Source organism: Ochotona princeps, chromosome 4 (genome assembly GCF_030435755.1).
Source record: "Ochotona princeps isolate mOchPri1 chromosome 4, mOchPri1.hap1, whole genome shotgun sequence".
Lineage (NCBI taxonomy): Eukaryota > Metazoa > Chordata > Mammalia > Lagomorpha > Ochotonidae > Ochotona > Ochotona princeps.
The window spans coordinates 14,330,692-14,351,660 of record NC_080835.1 but is presented as its reverse complement, the minus strand read 5'-3'; the positions used below and the strand labels follow the sequence as shown (position 1 = coordinate 14,351,660).

Here is a 20,969-nt window from a genome sequence, read left to right as displayed (position 1 = left end):
TCAGCAGGGAGCCAGAAGTAGAACGGTGCGGACTTGAATTGGCATTTTGATATGGGCTGTTGGCATCCCAATCAGAAGTTTCACCTGCTGCACAACACTGGCCCATCTCTGCTGCTGTGCTTCACTATGTTGAAAAAACAGACGATTCACGGATCCATTCTGTGAGTGGATGCTAGGGGTGTTTCAACTACACCACCTTATGAATATGCTCCTTGGAACATAATTACATGTATCTTTTGTAAGCACGTACATCTTTCGGAATATATTTAGAAATTATTGAAAATAATGACAGTTTTCCAAAGTGATTTTCAACAAACTGTATTTCACCATGGGTGATTAAAATGCTTAACAGCTTATTTTCATAGTTTTATACTATCCTGAATTGATATTTCACACTCAAGGTTCATTTTAAAGTGGCTTTCCTGACAAATTCAATTGTGACTTACCTTACTTTTTTTTCCCCTTTTAAGATTTTTATTTGAAAGACAGATTTACAGAGAGGAGAGCTATAGAGAGTGGGTTTTCCATATTCTGGTTCACTCTCCAAATGGCTGCAATAGCAGGAGCTGAGCTGATCCGAAGCAAGGAGCTAGGAGCTTCTTCTGGGTCTTTCATGAGGGTGCAAGATCCCATGTACCTGGGCTTTCCCAGGTTGTAAGCAGGGAGCTGGATTGGAAGTGGAGCAGCAGCCGGGACATACACCAGCACCCCTATGAGAGGCTGGCAGCACAGGGAGGTCAATTAGGCCACCATGCTGGCCTCTATGTGTCCCTTCCATTCGGATCTTATCAGCGCCACCATTTTTACCTTACCAAGTGGCTGATGAAGAAACTCAACTGGAGGTAGAGTACGCTTTCCTCATTTGCTTCTACTTTCAGTCAGTATTTCTTCAACTTGCTTCATTGTGAGAATTGCTTATAGTCATATGGTGAAATTGAGTTTCATCAAATTAAGCAATAATATGCAAAGCCATTCAGTCAGGATTTCCTAAGTGGAACTGGATGGGTCATTACCCACCTGTCATCCTAACTGTGTGGCCCGCATTCTGGCCTAGTGAATGACCACCAGGCTAAAGGCTCCAGTGAAGAGCACTTGAGGCCATCCTGTATCACTATGTCTTAGTTCTTCTTTCAGTGGGTGAGGTCTAACATCTTTCATCCCCACCTTGGGGTCCAGCACTGGTTCTTACAAGTTTCTGTGAGTGAGCTCCTTCTAATAGGAGCTGTAAAGGCGTCACAAACATTTGGCCGCTATTTCAAATGGGCATTTATAGATTCTTCAAATCCATCTGATCTGTTTAAACTATCAAAACATAAGCTAATAAAATTCTAGTAACATGATATCATGATGAGAATACCACTAAAGTAAAAAATAAAAAATAGCCAAATACAAATTTTCCCCCCAATTTTCTAGGTAGACTCATCTTTTTCTTTTAGTTGGAAGTTGAAGAAGACATAACATTTTTATACTATTTTTCTTCAAAAACAGCAAAGCAGTGCACTTCATATGCATTTTGACACAGGGTGGTTCAGGAAGAGCCAAGCCATGACATAAGGTACCTTATCGTAATACTGCAGCTTGGGAGTGGACACTGTCTCCCTGTCCTCGGAGCGAATCAAGCGATCCAAGAATTCTTCCTTGCCCACTTCAGATGCTGCCTGACAGAAACATTCCAGTGCCTGAAAGAAATGAAGGATTACCAAGTGACTTCTAATAGATAACTCCGAGGCAAAGAGCTGAGAAACTGTGCTAACAAGAAGCTACAAAAGGAGAAAACAATTTTAAAGCTGCTACAGTCACAACTTCTGCCCTATTTAAATGCTGATGTTATTCCATCTACCCTGCAAGCCCACCATCCTTTTAATTTAGCCACTTTTTAAGAAAAAACAAGTAAGGTGGCTAATGGATAGACAGGTGTATAAGAACACAAGTGCAGTAACACGTTAATCAATGTAGAATTTGAGTGGTGGGTAGGTGACAGCTTACTGTATAAGTGTTGCAGAGTTGTGTCACAGAGGTTTAGGTTGCCTCTTGAGACACTGGCATTCCATAGTGAGAGTTGGTTTGAGTTCAGGATACACTGTATCTGATCCAGCTTCCTGCTGATGTGCCTGGGGAGGCAGTGATGGATGGCCCAAATAATTGGGCTTCTGCCATCAATGCAAGAAACCAGAATAGAGTTACAAGCTCCTGGTTTTAGCCTGGCACCAACCTGGCTGCTGTTGCCACTTAGAATGAACCTCAAGATAGAACCCTCTGTTGCTCTTTCAAATAGATAAGTCCTACATTTTTTACACTTTTGTTACAAAGATATTTATCTGAAAGGTACAGTTACAAAGGAGAGACAGACAGAAAGAGATAAATTCCATCCATTGGTTCACCGTCCAAATGACTGCTGCTGGTACAGCCTTTTCTGGGTCTCCCTCATGGGTGCGGAGGCTCCAGCACTTGGGCTGTACTTTGCTGCTGTTCCAGGCGCATTAGCAAGGAACTGGAACAGTAGTGACTTGAACTGCCACCCACACGGGATGCTAGTATTGCCAAGCAGAGGCTTCATTCGCTACACCATAGTACTGGCCACTCAAATAAATAAATCTTAAAAAGCATCATGAAACCAAAATAATAAATATAAACGAAACTACTGTGATTAGTAAATAAATTCAATTTACAATAAACATCTCTAAAAACACCTGACCAGGAGCAGGACAGTTTTAATGTTTTCATTTTCCTGTGTCTTACCTAAACCATAAGGAATAGGATAGGTGTATTATGATATCATCCCTTCATTTGCACTAACAGTCATGTCCCCCAGTCTAAGGGTCTCACTGAACTAACAGCTATCCATCCTTCCAATAATTTACCTTCTGTCCTTCTCCTGTAACAAGGTAACACCGTCCCAGCATAAATCGACAGGAACCAACATTGACTTGACACCAGGGATGCAGCAGTTGAATATAATCCTTTAAAAGCACAGAAAGTAACTTCTGGTTATAAAATAAGCACTTTTAAAGGAGATACTCATTTCCAAGGTCTTTCAAGATGGGGTGAAAACAGCTTTCAACTAATGTCAAAGTTTTATGGTCTGAAATCATTTCCAGATAAGTTATCCTACTAATATATTCTTATTTTGGATTAGAAATCTTCAATATTCAGCAACATACATCCTAATTTACCATCTCATTAACTATCCAGTTTCATGTATTTACCAATGTACTGACTAGATTCCAAAATGGATTTCTATGAAGACAAGGGTATTACTATAAAGAAAAACAGAACTGAAAAAGAGATATAATCCAGAAAAAAATTATGCTAGAAATGATATGATCAAGAAAGTAATAAAGAAAATCTTGGGTGATGTCTTGGTGCAGCCAAATTTAAATCATGGTTTTTATTTTCAGCCCCATTAAAATGTAGTTAACATTACAAACAAGACATTCCTGCAATCTTTATATTCCTAAGAGTGATTACACCTGTTCTGTTCAACAGAACTCACCTGCAACTGTATATACTGACAGTTTCCCATCAGGCATTCTAGAAAGAGACAACCAGGATTGCTTGGCCATCTAGTTATATTTGTTAAGGAGATATCTTAGTTTTGACAAAACCTAAACATACATATTGAGTATCATGCTTAGAAATCTATGAGATAGGGCCCGGCGGTGTGGCCTAGAGGCTGAGGTCCTCGCCTTGAAAGCCCCGGGATCCCATATGGGCGCCGGTTCTGGTCCCGGCAGCTCCACTTCCCATCCAGCTCCCTGCTTGTGGCCTGGGAAGGCAGTCGAGGACAGCCCAATGCACTGGGACACTGCACCCGCGTGGGAGACCCGGAAGAGGTTCCAGGTTCCCGGCTTCGGATCAGTGCAGCACCGGCCTTTGCGCTCACTTGGGGAGTGAATCATCGAACGGAAGATCTTCCTCTCTGTCTCTCCTCTGTGTATATCTGGCTGTAATAAAATGAATAAATCTTTCAAAAAAAAAAAAAAAAGAAATCTATGAGATAGATTAAAAAACAAACAAAAAGTGACCAAGTATTTGTTCTTTCTACATCACATTTTTGTCTCTCTATATAACATATTTGTCTGAATATTAGACAAATACAATGATCAGATAATATGGGTGGGTGGGGCGAGGTGAAGCTCCCGGGCGGGATCCCATACAAGTACCCATTCAAGCATCAAATGCTACACTTCCAATTTAGCTCCCTGGGAGCAGCAGAAGACAGCCCAGGTTCTCGGGTTCCTGCCATCCTTGGGAGACCCAGATGAAGCTCACTGCTTTGTGGCTGTGGCCTGACCCAGGCCTGGCTGTTGCCTTTTGGGAGTAAACTAGCAGATGAAGGTTTCTACCTCTGCCTTTCTCTTTCTGTAACTCTACCTTTCAAATAAACAAATATTTTTAGGGGAAACAAGAAGAAAAAATAAAAACCAAGATAAAGTCTGTATCTCAGTGCCTGGTTCATGTCTGGGATCCTCTCCTGCTAGCAAGCACACTGGACGGTGTTTAAGGAGTGAATCGGTAGATACAAGATGTGTCTTCTCTGCCTTTGAAATAAGATGAAAAAGAAAAAAACTCCTCACTACCCAGGCAGAATAAGAGTCAGCTCATTTGGATTCTTTCCAGTGCCTTTAAGTGAAAGGATACAAAAGCTGCAGTAAGTAACTGGTGATGGCGGCTATCATCTGAGGCCAGTTCAATCCGGTTTGGCCCAGAGGCGCCTTTGGCTGAGAGAAGAGATGAGAGATAATGTGCTTTCTTGCAACTTCTTGGAAGAATAACTCCACAACTGTCTGAGGGCTAGACACTTGAAAAGAAAAGGTCACGATAATAACAAGCTTGTGATAGCAACATCAACTTTGGTCTGGTCTACGAATTCATTCTATGCCTACCACAGAGAACATTTATCATTTCAAAATAACAAAGGCATCACAGATCAAGTCACTAGTGATATAAATCAAAGCAGCTTATAAACTGAAGTTCTATGCAAACACAACAACAAAAAAGCACTGAAATCAATACTGCAGCCATCTTCTCACTGATCTCATTATGCTTATACACCCTCCACAGGAATTGTACAATAAAATTCTAAGATTACAAATTCGATATTAAAACAACACAGAATTCTGTAGACCATTTTAAGCATAAAGCAGGGCTCTTTTTAAATATTCTGTGTCCAAGACAAGTTCATAAAAAATATCACAACTTAGTAAACTTTTTAAACAATGTTGCTGAATTCATCTCAGGCGCAAGACAACAGTGGGAAAGCCGCAGGTCTATGGTAGCATGCATACCGTGACCCAACATCTGACCTGGAACTGCAGTGTCAGACCCGATGCAACAGCCCCAGAAAGTGCAGCCAGGAATCTAGCCAACCTTTTCATAGCATGGGAAGCCAAAGACCACTTCAGTGACTCTGTAGTAAGTCCTCACTTTAAAATCAACCATGCCCACAGTCCACTACTTACCAAATTTATTTGCCACTAAAGTACCAGAGTCAGTCAGTTCCAGCACTGACAAGTGTTGAAGATTTGATTCCCTGGGAAAAAAAGGCGGAGTTTTACAAATTCTTCTATGGCAAACGTTAGGTCAGCTCCATGAACTGCTGACTCCACTGCAGGCATGAGGGCAACCCAAGAATATCCCGAGAGCTCTGTCGCCCATGACCCCTCCAGCTGTTTGTGAGAGGCCACAGCCCACACGGGGTTTTATCTGCTGATCACGTGGATTTTGAAATTTCCAAATTTTCTTTCTAGCTTCATCTTATTATTTTGTCTTCAATACAGTTAATTTGTACACTACAAACACACATTTTATCATTTATCCTCCAAAATAAAGGGTACTTCAAAATGTTTGTGGGAAAAAAATTACAAATTTATTTTGATGTAAAGAATTTTGAAATACAGGGCAAGCATTGGCACAGCAGTTAAGATGCCACTTTGGGGATGGGGTGAACGGCACTTGGTGGCAACACGTTATGGTGCCACCTGCAATGCCTGCATTTCACATCAAAGTGCTGGTTTGAAAGACCTTTCTGCTAATGCACCTGTGAAGGTGGCTAGGAGCTGTCCTAATTCCTTGGGTCCCTGCCACCCACGTGTGAGCTCAGGGTGGAGCTCTTGGCTGCGGACAAGCCCAGACATAGGTGTTGAGACTACGTGGAGTGAACCAGCAGGTGGAAAATGTCTCTTCAGTTTTACCTCTCCAAAAAATCTTAAAAGTAGCCCAATAAAAAATGTTTAATATTTTGAAATCCATGAATACACAAGGGTCCTCTAAAACTTCATGGAACATACAATTTATGAAAACACTAAAGACTGAATTGGCCTCAAATGATACTTTGCTGCACCATAAACATCTTTTAATTGTTTTCCCACAAACTTTCTAAGATACCCTCATTTATGCAACAGATTCTATTTTCACTCTTATATGCTACCTTAAACTTTTAGAAAACGTAACATCTAAAAGATCTCCATATCTTAAAGGCAAAATTATTTTGCAAGTTATGTCTAAAAAACTGCTGTTAAGAGAATGGAAAAAAAAGTACTATTTTAAAAACCATGAAGATAATGAAACTTACAGTGTGTCAACTGGAACATCAGTTGCCAAGGACTGACTATTCCACTTAATGAGGTAATAACATAAGAGCAGCGGGGCTGTCCGATGCAACAGGTCTTGCTGAGCCTGAAAGAGCTGACCAGCTCCCAGAACCACCTGTTCATGATGGGGTAAGAACAGAATTAGTAGTGGTAGGGCTCTCTTATTTTAATTTTAATTTAATTCAATTATTTTATTTTATTATACTATGGTAACAAGCAGCAAAACAGATTCCCTAATAGTAACAGTTGTGGGGGTGGGGGGACATACAGCTCATCAAGTTAGAGGGGCTGAAAATAGAGAAAACAATAAAAAGCTTATGGCATATGGGCACAGTGAGATAAACTGCGGGCATTGCGGCATAGTGAGCTACTTTTCTTTTTTTTTTTTTTTTAGCATTTTTTTTTAAGATTTATTTTATTTTCATTACAAAGTCAGAAATACTGAGAGGAGGAGAGACAGAGAGGAAGTGGAGCTGCCGGGATTAGAACCAGCGGCCATATGGGATCAAGGCGAGGACCTTAGCCACTAGGCCACGCCGCCAAGCCCTTTTCTTTTTTTTTTTTTTAAGATTTACTATTATTATTGGAAAGCTGGATATACAGAGAGGAGGAGAGACAGAGAGGAAGATCTTCCATCCGATGTTTCACTCCCCAAGTGAGCCGCAACGGGCCGGTGCGCGCAGATCCGAAGCCGGGAACCAGGAACCTCTTCCGGGTCTCCCACGCGGGTGCAGGCTCCCAAAGCTTTGGGCCGTCCTCGACTGCCTTCCCAGGCCACAAGCAGGGAGCTGGATGGGAAGTGGAGCTGCTGGAATTAGAACCGGCGCCCATATGGGATCCCGGGGCTTTCAAGGCGAGGACTTTAGCCGCTAGGCCACACCACCGGGCCCTAAGTTCCTAACTTTCTTATCTTGTGAAAAATAATTTTTATTTTTAATATTTCTGGTATTATTAGCATTAGTTGAGATGGATGCATGTCCATGTGGCCTCTAGGGTGGCGATAATCAAGGTATAGAGGAAGGTAAGTGGGAGGAATGTTTCAGTTATAATTTTTTCCCCATGTTCTGTCTGCTGCAGTGACAGGAACGGACCCAGCACCTAGGGACAGAGAATGGTCATTTGATGACGCCTTAGAGACTCCCATGAGGGGAAGAATGCTCCAAGAGTTCTACTTGAGTGGTCCAACATTTTTTAAATATGTGGCTTCCGTGGGCCCAGTGCGATAACATAGTGGTTAAAGTCCTTGCCTTGCACACACCAGGATCCCATATGGACACCGGTTCTAATCTTGGCAGCTCCACTTCCCATCCAGCTCTCTGCCTGTGGCCTGGGAGAGCAGTCGAGGACGGCCCAAAACTTTGGGACACTGCACCTGCGTGGGAGACCTGGAAGAAGCTCCTGGCTCCTGGCTTTGGATTGGCTCAGCTCCAGCTGTTGTGGCCACATGGGGAGTGAATCATCGGGCGGACGGAAGATCTTTGCTCTGCCTCTCCTCCTCTCTGTATATCTGCCTTTCCAATTAAAATAAATAAATCTTAAAAAAAAAAAAATGCGGCTTCCTTGCAGGCTTGTCCCACTTGAGTGAGGTCAGACCCAGGACTAATGAATAGGGCAGAGAGGCAACAGCTGGCAGGGCACAGTCAGTGACATGGGCTATAATGAATACAAGATGGTATGATTCTGGTGGCGTAGGAAGATGACTGGAAAGTAGGGTTGGAATGGAGTAGGGAGGCCAAAAATAAACTCTGCAACTTCACAACTGTGTTTCAGGGTGAGCTCTTTGCCTTCCTCTTCTCCATCGACTAAATATTAAACATTCCCAAAAGTCAGAGTGGGAACACTCTCCAACAGAACACAGACAAAGGCTAACAGTAAAGCAATCTGCCTTCCATGTTTTGAATCTGTAATCTCTGATTCACTCATTCTTAATTCAACACTCAGTTACGGAGCATCTAACTAGGCCAAGCAAGAGGGCTAAAGTAGTGTCAAAGACAAGTCTGGGCTCAGGCAGAAGAAATTCTGCAGCCGTGTACCCAGAGCTCTGAGCCAGGTCTCCCCTTGAGCAGTACTCACCGAATCGCCCAGCCTCAGTAGGAGCTGCTGAAGGATCAAAAGGTCGCGGCAGATGAGGAAGCGAATACTGGCGATTCTGAACACAGCTCTGCACATGATGTAACTTGCTGTGTTGCTCCCATAGAGCTGGGAAAGGTTCATTCGAACATTCAAAGGCTGAGCTGAAATAAAAAGAGAAACAGTTAAATGTATCACTGCTTGCTCTAAACCAAAGTGTCCCATTGGCTGCTTTGCCATTTACCTGGATCAAATCCCTTTTCCATTTCCACATCTGTTTCATAATCCATTTCCCGTATGAGAACGCCGATGGCCTGGATTGGGTTCCGAATCTCTTGTAGTTTACTATAAATATCCTCCAACACATTTTCCCTACAGGGGAAATTAGAAAACTCCTATTAGCACTGAGAATACACATGACAGCTTCCGAACGTCCTGTATACGAAATGTTCCATGAAGCAGGAAAATCAGCCAGATGACGACAGAGTGGAGATAAATGCTCTGGTATTTCAGAATATTGTGACTCCACATGGCAGTGTCCCATAAATGACAAGCAGCATCAGATTTTCAGAATCAATCATTAATAGCTATATCACAGCTTAGCAGTTGGCACATGTCAATTTCTGTCTGGATCTGGCATTGTGGCACACAAGGCAAAGCCTCTGCCTGTGACGCCCAGGTCATGTCCTGGCTGCTCCACTTTCGATCCAGGCATCTGTGCATGGGAAGGCAGAAGATGGCCTATGTGGCTGGGATACCTCCCAAGTCGTAGACCTGGATGAAGCTCCTGGCTTTAGCCTGGCCCAACCCTGGCTGCTGTACCTATTTGGGGAGTGAATCAGCAAATGGAAGATACCAGCTCCTGGTCCTCTAATAACTCTTGAGTTTCAAACAAACCAACAATACAACAACAACAACAACAACAACAACAAAAAAAAAAAAAAAAAAAGAGAGAGAGAGAGAAAATTCCCTAAAAAAATTTCTCCCCTGGGCCCGGCAGCGTGGCCTAGCGGCTAAAGTCCTCGCCTTGAACGCCCCGGGATCCCATATGGGCGCCGGTTCTAATCCCGGCAGCTCCACTTCCCATCCAGCTCCCTGCTTGTGGCCTGGGAAAGCAGTCGAGGACGGCCCAATGCTTTGGGACCCTGCACCCGCGTGGGAGACCTGGAGGAGGTTCCCGGTTCCCGGCTTCGGATCAGCGCAGCACCGGCTGTTGTGGCTCACTTGGGGAGTGAAACATCGGATGGAAGATCTTCCTCTGTCTCTCCTCCTCTCTGTATATCTGACTTTGTAATAAAATAAATCTTTAAAAAAAAAAATTTCTCCCCTAATGCTGGAAATACTTATCTAGAACCATAGCAATCAATTTTAATTTTGAGTCATCCTTTTGAACACCCTTTTACTACTGAATTTGCATCAGGAAAAGCACTTTACCCTAAACTCTCCTTACACATCAATAGTGATCAAATCTTCCAGAATCTGTTCTGCAGCCTTTTCTGGAGACTGTAGATTGTAGCAACTCATTTCCATCATAACCGACATGTCCAAATTGACTGATTCACCTATCAGCCGAAGGCATTTTATGAGACAGATGACGTCTCGAGCAACATCCACATCTGAGGAAGAGAAAAGGTAACATTGCAGTCCCAAGTCCACAGTGATCTGATTCATACTATGTCAAATGTTAAGAATTAAACAAAAAAATCTGAAGCTTTTGGGTACTGAGGCACCTTCAGTCTTCCTTGAAATATTGCCAATGTGGTCAAATGACCAAGGGGAACCAATGTCTTTTGTGTGCACCTGTAGGAGGAGCATGAACCCGGAAATCATTACCCTCAGATATGCTTGACTCATCCTCTGTCAGCAGGTTCTCCTCAGGCAGCAGGTACAAATGATCCACTAGGGATGAGGGCATAAGGAAGGACAGGTACCCCTGGAAATGGAGATCCTCTGGTTACTTTTTTAGCAGTGAATTTTTAAAGGCATAAAATAATAGTGATGTGAGCTTTATCATGAGGTAACAACAGACATACCCAGGCTGATGGACACTATTTTATAAAACTACCTGTGTAGTCTTCTGGAAAACACCAGTTCCATGAAAGACAAAGAAAGGCTGATAACAGTTCAAGATTAAGTTAATCAAGACAACTAAACATATGTAAGCCTTTCGATTGGATCCTGGATCAGGAAGAAATTATGGGCACAACTGGCAAAATCTGGATGCTGTGTCATACTAAATTGCTCAAGCCTGAAATTGTGCTGTGGCTATTAAGGAGAATAAACATGCTTGTTAAGACATGCTGAAAATTTTTTAGGATAAAAGGAAGGGCATGATGTCTACAATTTATATTCTAAATGGTCCTGGAAGAAAAACATGCATTTTTCAGAAAGAACAACAAATTGAAATTAAATGACACACCTTGGTGAAAGGTTTATAGAAATTTCTATGCTATTCTTTCAAAATCAAACGTAGAAAAGCACAGGTCAGGGTGGGCAACTGGCCTGGCCATTAAGAGACCCCTGGTGAAGTCGATTTGTGGCACAGTGGGTTAGTGGGTTGACACCTGTGACAGGAATCCTGGCAACTCTGCTTCTGGTCTAATTTTCTGCTGAAAAAATTCTTGGGGTGCTGCCACCCATGCGGTTCCTGGCTGTGGCCTAATAAATACAGATTTTTTTTTTTTGGTAAAGAGATCCTGCTCAGCAGAAACACTCTACCAGAGCGCCTAGATTTGAGGTCCAGCTTTGCTTCTGCCTCCAGCTCTTCCCTGATGCCCACTGTGGCAGGCAGCAGGTGATGGCTCAGCGCTTGGGCTCCTGCTGGGAGAGCTGATTGAGTCCCCCGTTCCTGGCTTTACACTTAGCCAGCCTCAAGCACCCTGGGCATTTGGGAAGTGACTCAGCTGATGGGAGCTCTCTTTATCTCTCTGACTAGCACACCCAGAGAACGGTGGACCGGTTCTTAGGGAGCCTGCCGCAGCCTCCGGCTACCTTACCTTTTTCAGCAGGCACACCATGTTCGTGTGGGGGTTCAGATGCAGAGCGAGAGGGTGAGAGAGGGCCTCTTGATACTGAAGACAACAGGCATAGAACTTGCACCAGAATTCCTGCTGCAGATTTCGAAACTCCTCCCGGGAGAGCTCGTACTCTGTTATACTTCCATGGAGCTGGCAAAGAAGAAACAAACCCAATTCTTGACGCCACTCAGAATCTATCACCGCAAGACATACATAATGCTTTAATCTCGTCCTAAGTTATAATCAAATGAATATCTTACGCATTACATGATGCAGACTAATCTAATATATGCCTAATTCTCTAACTAACGGGTTTATACATTTCTATTTCCTACTAATAAACTCAGGTGAAGAATTCTAACAACTTCTTAGTGTCAATATGACTTATAATTCAGAAGGAAGAAGGTTGGGGTCAGCACGGTGGCACAGCACAATAATCTTCCCCTTGCAATATCGACACCCCATACGGGCACTAGTTCAAGTTCAAGCTGTTCCACCTCCCCCTCCACCTCTCTGTGGCTTGAGAAAGCAATAGTAGATGGACCAAGTCATGGGAGACCAGGAATAAGCTCCTGACTCCTGGCTTTGGACCAGCTCAGCTATGGCCGCTGAAATCTCTTGGGAAGTGAACCAGTGGATGGAAGATCTCTCCCTCTCTCTTTTAATTCTTTCAAGTTAAACAAATACTTTAAAAAGAAACAAACGAAAAAGGCATCATTCTCTTCCTACCCCAAACTCACCTCAGCCTCAACAGCTAGAGTAACTTCTTTCTTTAGCTCATTCCAGGAGAAATCCATTTTTTTTTCCGTTCCTCTGCAGAAAATCTAAGAGAGATATTTGAGACTACTATATACAACCCAAAACCAAATGAAAAACATTTCAACTTAGACATCCTGGGACTGGCACAAAGGAAGCTAGAACGGTGATGGGGCAAGTTACTCTGTTGGGAATGAGTCTCTGAAACCACGCCATTCTAAACTTTTACCAGTGATAACAGAAACTTGGGGACCAGTGTTGTGGCTCAGTGAGTTAAACTACTACCTGTAGTTAACTCAGTGAGTTAACTACATCCTATAGGGTGCCAGCTCAGTTCCTGAATGGTGCACTTCTGATCCACTTCCCTGCTAATGTGCCTGGGAAAGTGATGAAAGATGGCCCAAGTCTCTGGGCCCCTATACCCAAGTGAGAGACCTGGATGAAGCTCTCGGCCTCTGGCTTCAGCCAGGCAGTCCTGGTAGATGGGGCTGGCCATTTTGGGAGTGAAAAAACAGATGCAAGAACTCTTTGTATTCTGTCTTTATTTCCTCCTCTCTAACTCTGCCCATCCAGAGAGGTAAAACAGAGAAGGAAAGATCTTCCATCTGCTGGCTCACTCCCAATATGGCTGTAACGGCCAGAGCTGAGCTGATCTGAAGCTGGGAGCTTCTTTCAGGTCTCTTATGTGGGGGTGGGGCCCAACAATATAAGCCATCCTCTGCTGCTTTCCCAGGCCATAAGTAGATAGTTGGATAAAAAGTGGAGCACCTGGAACACAAATCGGTACCCATTTGGGATGCCAGCACTAACAGATAAAGGATTAACCTGCCATGCCAGCCCCAAGAAATAAATTTTTGAAACAAATAAACAAACCAGAATATGAAATGGCCAGACATTAAAGAATGCATCTTGAAGAAAAGTCAGAGTCTGGAAACTGTACTAGCCAAGATAAAGCTGAGAAATTGAGTTATTTAGTCTAGAGAAGGATGACACAGAAAGATTCCTAAAATACCTAAAGGGTTGCTTTACAGCAAACAGATAAGTTTTCTATTAAGATCTAAAAGAAAGTAGTCAGGGCTGGGTGTCGTGGCTCAGGGTTTTAAGTTGATGCTCGTAATGCTAGTATGGTCTACCAGAGCGTCAGTTCCAGGCTCAGCTGCTCTGCTTCCCATCCAGCTCCTCCGCGTTAAGGCACTGGAAGGCAATGGAACACAGTCCAAAGCCTTAGGCCTGCCCCCAAGGTGGGAGCCCCAGCTGGAGGTCTTGGCCCCTGGGTGCCATTCCCGTTGCTGCCATCATTTAAGGAATCAACCAGAGGATGTAAGGTATGTCTTTCCCTTTCCGTAATTCTGCTTTTCAAATAAAAGATGCATTTGTTTATTCAATCGAAAGGCAGCACTACAGAGATAATGGGAGAGACGGATCCTTTACCTGCTAGTACAAATAGCTGCAAAACTGGGGTGGGGTCACATCAAAGCCAGCAGCCAGAAGCCTCTTCTGGGTCTCCCACGTGGGTGCAGAAGCCAAGGATTTGGGCCGTCCTCGGCTGCTTTCCCAGACATATTAGCAGGAAGCTGGATGGGTAGTGGAGCAGCTGGGATTCAAAATGGCACCCATATGGGAAGCTTGTCCCTGCTACACCATAGCACCTGCCCTGAATTTATATCATTTCAGAGTTTTGTAGGACATAAATCAAGTCAGACTTTCACTGTATTAATGCAAGAGTGAAATTACATCAATTATTCCCCCAGTACAGAGCTTATATACACCTTGTCATAAGGTATCTTTGTATAACATGAGGATTTGGACACCAATTTCTCTTCATCTAATATTCTTTACTAGCTACTGGGAAAGTGTTTCCTGCCCCCACCTCTCTACTAGGATTCTTATTTAGTGGAAAGGATATTAAAAAAATACAATGCTGTTTATTACAGTCTTGCTAACCTGTAACGCTTTACATAAAGCTGCATTTATGAAACGTCCTGGTGTAAAAAGACTCCGCAGATACACCTCCTGTTGGAACGTTAAAATAAATTAGTATTTAAAAAGGTAAAATTCGGAAATTTTTCATGAAAGAATTCAACACACTAATACAGAAGTTTCAGTTCCTGTTACAGACATTTCCCCTTTCTCTAGCCGAACAACACAGTAACACAGTTATTTTTTTTCACACTGGGATCAGCTGGGTCCACTGGCGTGCAAACGTGAGCAAGGAGTGTGCCATCGAGCTGCACAGCAGAACCTGGCTTATTAGAACATAAACTGGTAAGGAAAAACTTAAACTAAGCTGTTACTCATTCTAGCTAAGAAGCAGTCACCTGATGGGCTTACAATAAATAAATGCAAAGGTACTGGCAGAAATTAGCAATGTAATAAAATAAACAAGTTTCAATAATCTTTCACAAGGGTGGAAACGAAGTAGGCGATAAAATGGAAAATCTCATATTGTGCAAGTATTCTGAACAAATCTCATAAACCAAATTTGCCCCTAAGTAGCAAATTTGGCTTTAATTCACATTTATTTTCTTCTACTGAGGTTCTGGTGGGTGATAAAATAAGAAGGAAAAAAACAAGGATTTTTAATAATTAGCAAATGATTTTTGACTATAAGATAAAACCCAAGTACCAAGGTGTTGCTAAATGGAACAAATAATTACCACCAGTAAGCTTTCTTGGGGGCAAGCTAGAATTATTTTTTAAACATAGGGGTGACTTTGTGGCACATACGAGGCCACTTTAAGCTGTTAAGACTAAGAGAATGCAAATGTGGCCTGTATACACATAGATATTTTGACAGAAGATTCACTGTCTGAGCTTTTCTCTACACCATCAGGCACTGATCTGACCTGGACCTGGTATCATGCTGGGTCCCACAGTCATCCCTGGAATACCCGCTTCAATTATTCAGCTAGCTGTGATAGATCTGAAGCAACAAGTTGCAGAAGACAAATCACTTGGTGCTTAAGGGAAGGACTTCAGAGCTGACATCCCTGAGCTCCAAGAAGGCACCTTTGCATCTAAAATTCGGAGAAAGCAAGTGCAGAGTGGCGGCCGAGAGCTGTCCAGTGGGCATCACACATGGAATTGAGAAATGCCGCAGCAGGCACCTTGGAAAGGGCTACACTTGACTCCAGGAGTGGAAGCTTGTCCTCATTAGAATCCTGTCAGCAGGGGAGCCAGGCTCACCCACAAATCCCTCCTGGATGGAGTGCACCCAACCTGGTACCCAGGTCTTAATACCTCCCCAAGTCCCTGCCTCCGGAGTCCTCCTCAATACTCTTGATATTTAAGGTGGGAATTTTATTCCTGCCAACAGCCATTGCTTCAGACCCACAATCTTTAGTCTCCTGCTAACACTAAACACATCTACTGAAAGCCTTCTTTCAGGATAAATGGAAACATTTATCCTGTGGGTATTTCTGACAAATGGAGAGACCAGCCTCTTGTCTTCTCTACTGAATTATCCTTCAAAATCATTCTCTGCATGGCACAGACCTCTCTGAAAATTATCTGACTTCTATGCATGCACTAACATGCACAGTGGACCCCTAGCGTTTCAGCCTCCCCAGCATCTGTCTCCCACTTCATTTAATAACAAATGCTTTATTTTTGGGAAATTATCTATCCTCCACTACACACTCTCCCCTCACCTCACTAGTTCTTACAGCAGCGAGGCCCAGGCTGGAGACGTGTCATGTCAGGCCTCACTGTCCTGTTTCTTCTACTGGAATGATTCCAGGGCCTGAGACAGAGGTGCTGGCTTCCTTTCTCTGGGGTTGCTAAGTTCACAGAATGCAAACTCATTCAGGGAGAGATCCAGCCTGAGAAAAACTCAATGAGGAATGAAGAAAAGAAAGCAAGCCAGGACCAAGCCAGGTCATACTGAACCTGGCTTCTGTCAGCTCAAGGTGGGTTTGTCACCTGCAGCTCAAAAACTCCCAACATGACAGTCTCATCTTTAACCAGTGGCCAGGAGACACTGTGTGGCTTACTTACTCTGGGGTCTTGGTCGTCTCTGATGATAAGCTCCTCCTCTGGTAGAGGCTGGATAAACACGGGATTCCACTGACCTGCAACATTCCTGCAGAGACAAAAAGTCAGCGGTGTGCTTCAAACTGAAATCTATGCTGCCGACACTGGGCAGGCAGCGCCCTCTGCTACCACTGCTACAACTGTTCTACTAAAAACAATTCAGGCCAGACATGTGGCCTAGTGGTTAGCTACCTGGCTGCGTCAGCTTCCTGTTAACATACATCCTGGAAGGCAGCAGGTGACTGGGTTCGGGTCATCCACGTGGGAGACCTGGACTGAGTTTCTAGCGCCTAGCTTCAGCCCCAACTGGCATGTGTTGTGGGAATTCAGGGAGTGAACTAGCAGATGGGAGCTATTTCCCTGTTTCTCAAGTAAAACAAAACAACAAAATTAACAAAAACAAAAGGGGCTTTGTCTTGCAGATTTATTTGATGGGGACTGGCATGATGGCTCAAATGATTAGTCTGCCTACAAGTGCCAAAATCCCATACACTGTCCCAGCTACTCCACTTCCCATCCAGCTCCCTGCTTGTGGCCTGGGAAATCAGTAGAGGATGGCCCAAAGCCTTGGGATCTTGCACCTGTGTGGGAGACTCGAAGAAGCTCCTGGCTCCTGGTTTTGAATTGGCTCAGCCCCAGTTATTTGGCCCTTTGGGGAGTGAACCAGCAGATGGAAGATATTTCTTTCTGTAAATATGGCTTTCCAATTGAAAAAAAAAAAAAAAAAGTAGGACAGCTTAAATTTGCTTGACATCAATTTGCTTAAAAATTTTTTTTTTTTGCATTTATTTGAAAGGCACAGGGACAAATGAGAAAGCATCTCTATTTACTGGTTCATTCTTCAAATGCCCGTCAAGGCAGAGCTGAGTTTCCCACATACACAGGTGGCAGGAACCCCCATCCTTGGGCCAACATCTGCTCCCTCCCAGGATGCATCAGCAGAGAGCCAAGCGGACACGGAGAATTCCTATCTTACAATTCTCTAACATTCACAATGGCCCAGGCTGGAAGAGGCTAAAACTGGGAGCTCAATGTAGGTCTCCCACACGGGGGACAGGAACCCATCACTCTGCCTCCAGGTTCTGCATCAGCTGGAAGCTAATGGATATAAGCTTCGTAGCTGTGAGTTAAAAGGCCATCCCCTTAACCAAGTTAAGAAGCATCTTTCTGAAATCGAACCTCTAAACACCAATCTTCAAATAATGTGCTAGGTGCAGTTCTAGAAATCATCATGTTTGCCTTATGACAACTCTTTGAAGGATATATTAAACCCCATTTTTACAGATATGAAAAGTGAGGCTTGGGTATTTTACAGTTATACAACCAGGATTCCAATCCTGCTTCAGTTACGGAGTCTGCACTCTTTGGTCACTTTGCTTGAATGCCATCTATAAGGAAAACTTTCAAATTTTCAGACTTGTGGCTTGGGATCAATCTGGGAAACCACTCCCAGAATTCTCCCCTAGAATTTAGGATTAAGAGGGACCCCGATGACACCATGAATTCAGTGGTCCCCAAGATGTACTTCAAAGACTCTCCTGCAGATGTTTTTGGGACAGACAGTATTTCCTTCAAAACTGGGTTTAAAAAATAAATTTACAACCATTAAAAAAGCTTTCAACATCAGATACATTAAACATAGAAACCTAATGTATTTGTGAAATTATCAACATGTTAAGTGGAATTCTAACTTTATAATCACAAACCATGAGTTTTATTTTCTTAGCATCCATTTACTTTGAAAAAAGGGGCGATCTGTTTTTTAAAAAGGGGCTGGGGGCCCGGTATGATAGCCTAGTGAATAAATCCTCGCCCTGCATCTGCTGGGATCCCACATGGGCGGCGGTTCATGTCCCGGCTGCTCCACTTCCCAAGCAGCTCCCTACTTGTGGCCAGGGTCCCAATGCCTCGGAACCCTGCACCAGCACAGGAGACCCAGAGGAAGCTCCTGGTTCCTGATCAGCTCAGCTCCAACCATTATGACCACTTGAAGAGTGAAGCAGCAGAAAGAAGCTCTTTCTGTATATCTGCCTTTCCAATTAAAAAAAAAAATCTAAAAAAGAAAAAAAGGGCTGGGAGTAGTCATTTAGCCTATTGGTTGGGATAACTACATTCCTTAGAGTTCTTGGGTTCAAGTCCTGGCTCTTCTCTTGACTCCAGCTTCCTGCTAATGCACACGCTGGGAGGTGGTGGGTGATGGCTCAAGGGACTGTGTCCCTGCTGTCCATGTGAGAAATCTGAGCTTCCAGTTGTTGGCGCTGGTCCTGCTCTAGCCCCAGGTGTTGCAGGCATATGAGGAGTGAATCCATAGATGTGAGTTCTTTTTCTTTTCCTCTCAAGTAACAAAATAAATAACATAAAATTTTGGGGCCAGCAGTAAGGTGTAACAGGTAAAGCTACTGCCTGTGACACCAGCATCCTATACGGGCTCTGGTTTGGGTGCTGGTTGCTAATGTGCCTAGGAAAGCAGCAAGTGATTGCCAAAGTGTTTCGGCCTCTGTCACTCAATGTGGCAAGAGAAGAAAGCTCCTGGTTCCTGTCTGGTCCAGTCCTAGCCCATTTGGGGTGAACCAGCAGATGGAAGATATCTCTATGTAACTTTATCTTTCAAATAAACAAAATGTTTAAGTACTGCACATGTCCAATATAGTTCTCATCTTACAACAATAAAAATAAAAATATAGAGGGGTTACTGTATTTTTTGGGGGGTGGGGAGATGACTGTGGGTATCAAGAAGAAAATTCTTAGAAGTATTTTGGCTATATGCTCTCTCCAAAGTCATGTTTTCCTTTATCTTGGTCCAACTCTAGGAATTCTCATATTCTCCTAAAATCAAAGGTAAGAAATACCACAAAATGCAAAAGAAGGTACTTGAGAAAATATTAACAGAAAGAAAACCCTGAGTTGAATTCTTCAAATGAAAATCCTTGACTTCATTTCTATGTTAAAAAACCTGTTATCTTGTTGGCATGCAACTGCTTCAAGCGAGGCAGGATGACAGAGTTGAGAGTGACCGTACTGTTCAAAGTTGATGTATTTCACAATTGTTTGGTTCTCAGCATCGTGCCACAGAGCCCAGATGTCCGTGCAAGTTAAGGCAAAGTCAACCAACGTCTCCTAAGAGGAAATGTGGGAGGGAGAAAAAGAGTAAGAAAAGGTAGTTTATGACAACTTATATGTATTGGGAGGAGGGGTAAATACACCAAAAACACGGTACCACGTCAACTTGGCAAACCCAAATGAAATGGTTCCCGTGCACCAAGACATACTTCAGTTTAACCCTACAATCCCATGACAACACACCGGGGGGAGGTGCACTTCCTTCTTGTACTTGAATGACAGCATAAAATTCACCGTACCTGAGAAGTGAAGAGTGAGGAGATATGATCCAGGCTGTACCGGTTATTCTCAGTGCTCACCAACTGGAAGACACAGAACTGCGGAAACACAAGCTGATAAATTAGAGCCGGAAGTGACCGACATGCTATTTTTTAAAAAGCACTATTAGCATTCAGGAATCATTACTGAAAACTGTGATAAAATACCACTGTTAACTGCACAGTTTAGTAACACTGAATGCATTTATGCTGTGCAGCTGATCTCTGGAATTCTTCATCTTGCAAATTGTACCTCTATACCCATGAAGCAACAATTCCCCATCTCCCCTGATCCCTAGCCACCAAATTCTGCTTTCAGTCTCCATGACTTTAACTACCCTAGGTACTCACATGTAAGCGTAACTATATAGTATTTGCCTTTTGGTAAATGGCTTATTTCATGAAGTAATAACGTCTTCAATATTCATTCATTTGCAGCATATATGAGAATTTCCCTACTTTTCAAAGTGGAGTAATATTCAACTACATGTATACACAACACTTTGCTATTCATTTACTTATGAACAATGCAGCTATGCATTTGGTTGAGCAACTATCTTTCTGATATCCTACTTTCATTTCTTTTGGTTATATAAACAGAAGCATAATTGTTGGTTCACATGGTAATTCTATGTATAAATTTTGTAAAAAAAAAAAAAAGATTTATTGATTCAAAAAGTAGAGCAACAGAGAAGGAGAAACAGATGAAGATCTCCCATCTATTTGTTTACTGTCCAAACATCTGCAACAGCTAGATCTGAGCCAGGCTGAAGCTGAGGGCTAAGATCTCCACGCTGGTCTCCCATGGGTGGCAGGAGGCTGAGTACTGGAGTTCTCTGCTGTTGCTTTCCTAGGTGTGTTACCAGGGAGCCGGACTGCAAGGAGGGCATCCAAGCTGCAAACTGGTCAATGTGGGAGACTCAGGGCGAGCTCCGAGCTCCTCGCTTTGGCTTGGCCCACACCTGGCAGTTTCAGCCCCTTGGGAAGTGAACCAGCACATCTCTCTCTTCCTCTCCATCACTTTGCCTTTCAAATATTCAAATCAGAATTCATCAGATTCTCTTTAGCTATACAGCTGTGTAAGACCAGATACATATAATTAAAACAACAAAAGAGTATCTGTA

At 43.2% G+C, this 20,969-nt stretch overlaps 1 protein-coding gene across 2 annotated transcripts in view; it reads right to left on the bottom strand.

Moving 5' to 3' along the window:
• The window catches only part of NUP160 (nucleoporin 160), a 51,278-nt gene that overhangs the window by 17,094 nt on the left and 13,215 nt on the right, over positions 1 to 20,969 (bottom strand). The window contains exons 8-23 of one of the 2 annotated variants that reach the window (XM_058663026.1): positions 19,828 to 19,905; positions 19,422 to 19,585; positions 16,433 to 16,517; positions 14,381 to 14,449; positions 12,421 to 12,504; positions 11,660 to 11,830; positions 10,497 to 10,596; positions 10,114 to 10,279; positions 8,908 to 9,035; positions 8,667 to 8,827; positions 6,575 to 6,708; positions 5,463 to 5,533; positions 4,642 to 4,801; positions 3,494 to 3,563; positions 2,862 to 2,960; positions 1,560 to 1,679 (exon numbers count right to left, since the gene is read on the bottom strand). In XM_058663026.1, the coding sequence (XP_058519009.1) occupies positions 1,560 to 1,679; positions 2,862 to 2,960; positions 3,494 to 3,563; positions 4,642 to 4,801; positions 5,463 to 5,533; positions 6,575 to 6,708; positions 8,667 to 8,827; positions 8,908 to 9,035; positions 10,114 to 10,279; positions 10,497 to 10,596; positions 11,660 to 11,830; positions 12,421 to 12,504; positions 14,381 to 14,449; positions 16,433 to 16,517; positions 19,422 to 19,585; positions 19,828 to 19,905 (1,860 nt within the window). The remainder of the gene's footprint in view (positions 1 to 1,559; positions 1,680 to 2,861; positions 2,961 to 3,493; positions 3,564 to 4,641; positions 4,802 to 5,462; positions 5,534 to 6,574; positions 6,709 to 8,666; positions 8,828 to 8,907; positions 9,036 to 10,113; positions 10,280 to 10,496; positions 10,597 to 11,659; positions 11,831 to 12,420; positions 12,505 to 14,380; positions 14,450 to 16,432; positions 16,518 to 19,421; positions 19,586 to 19,827; positions 19,906 to 20,969) is intronic. The other variant, XM_004585324.4, reaches the window with a different exon arrangement.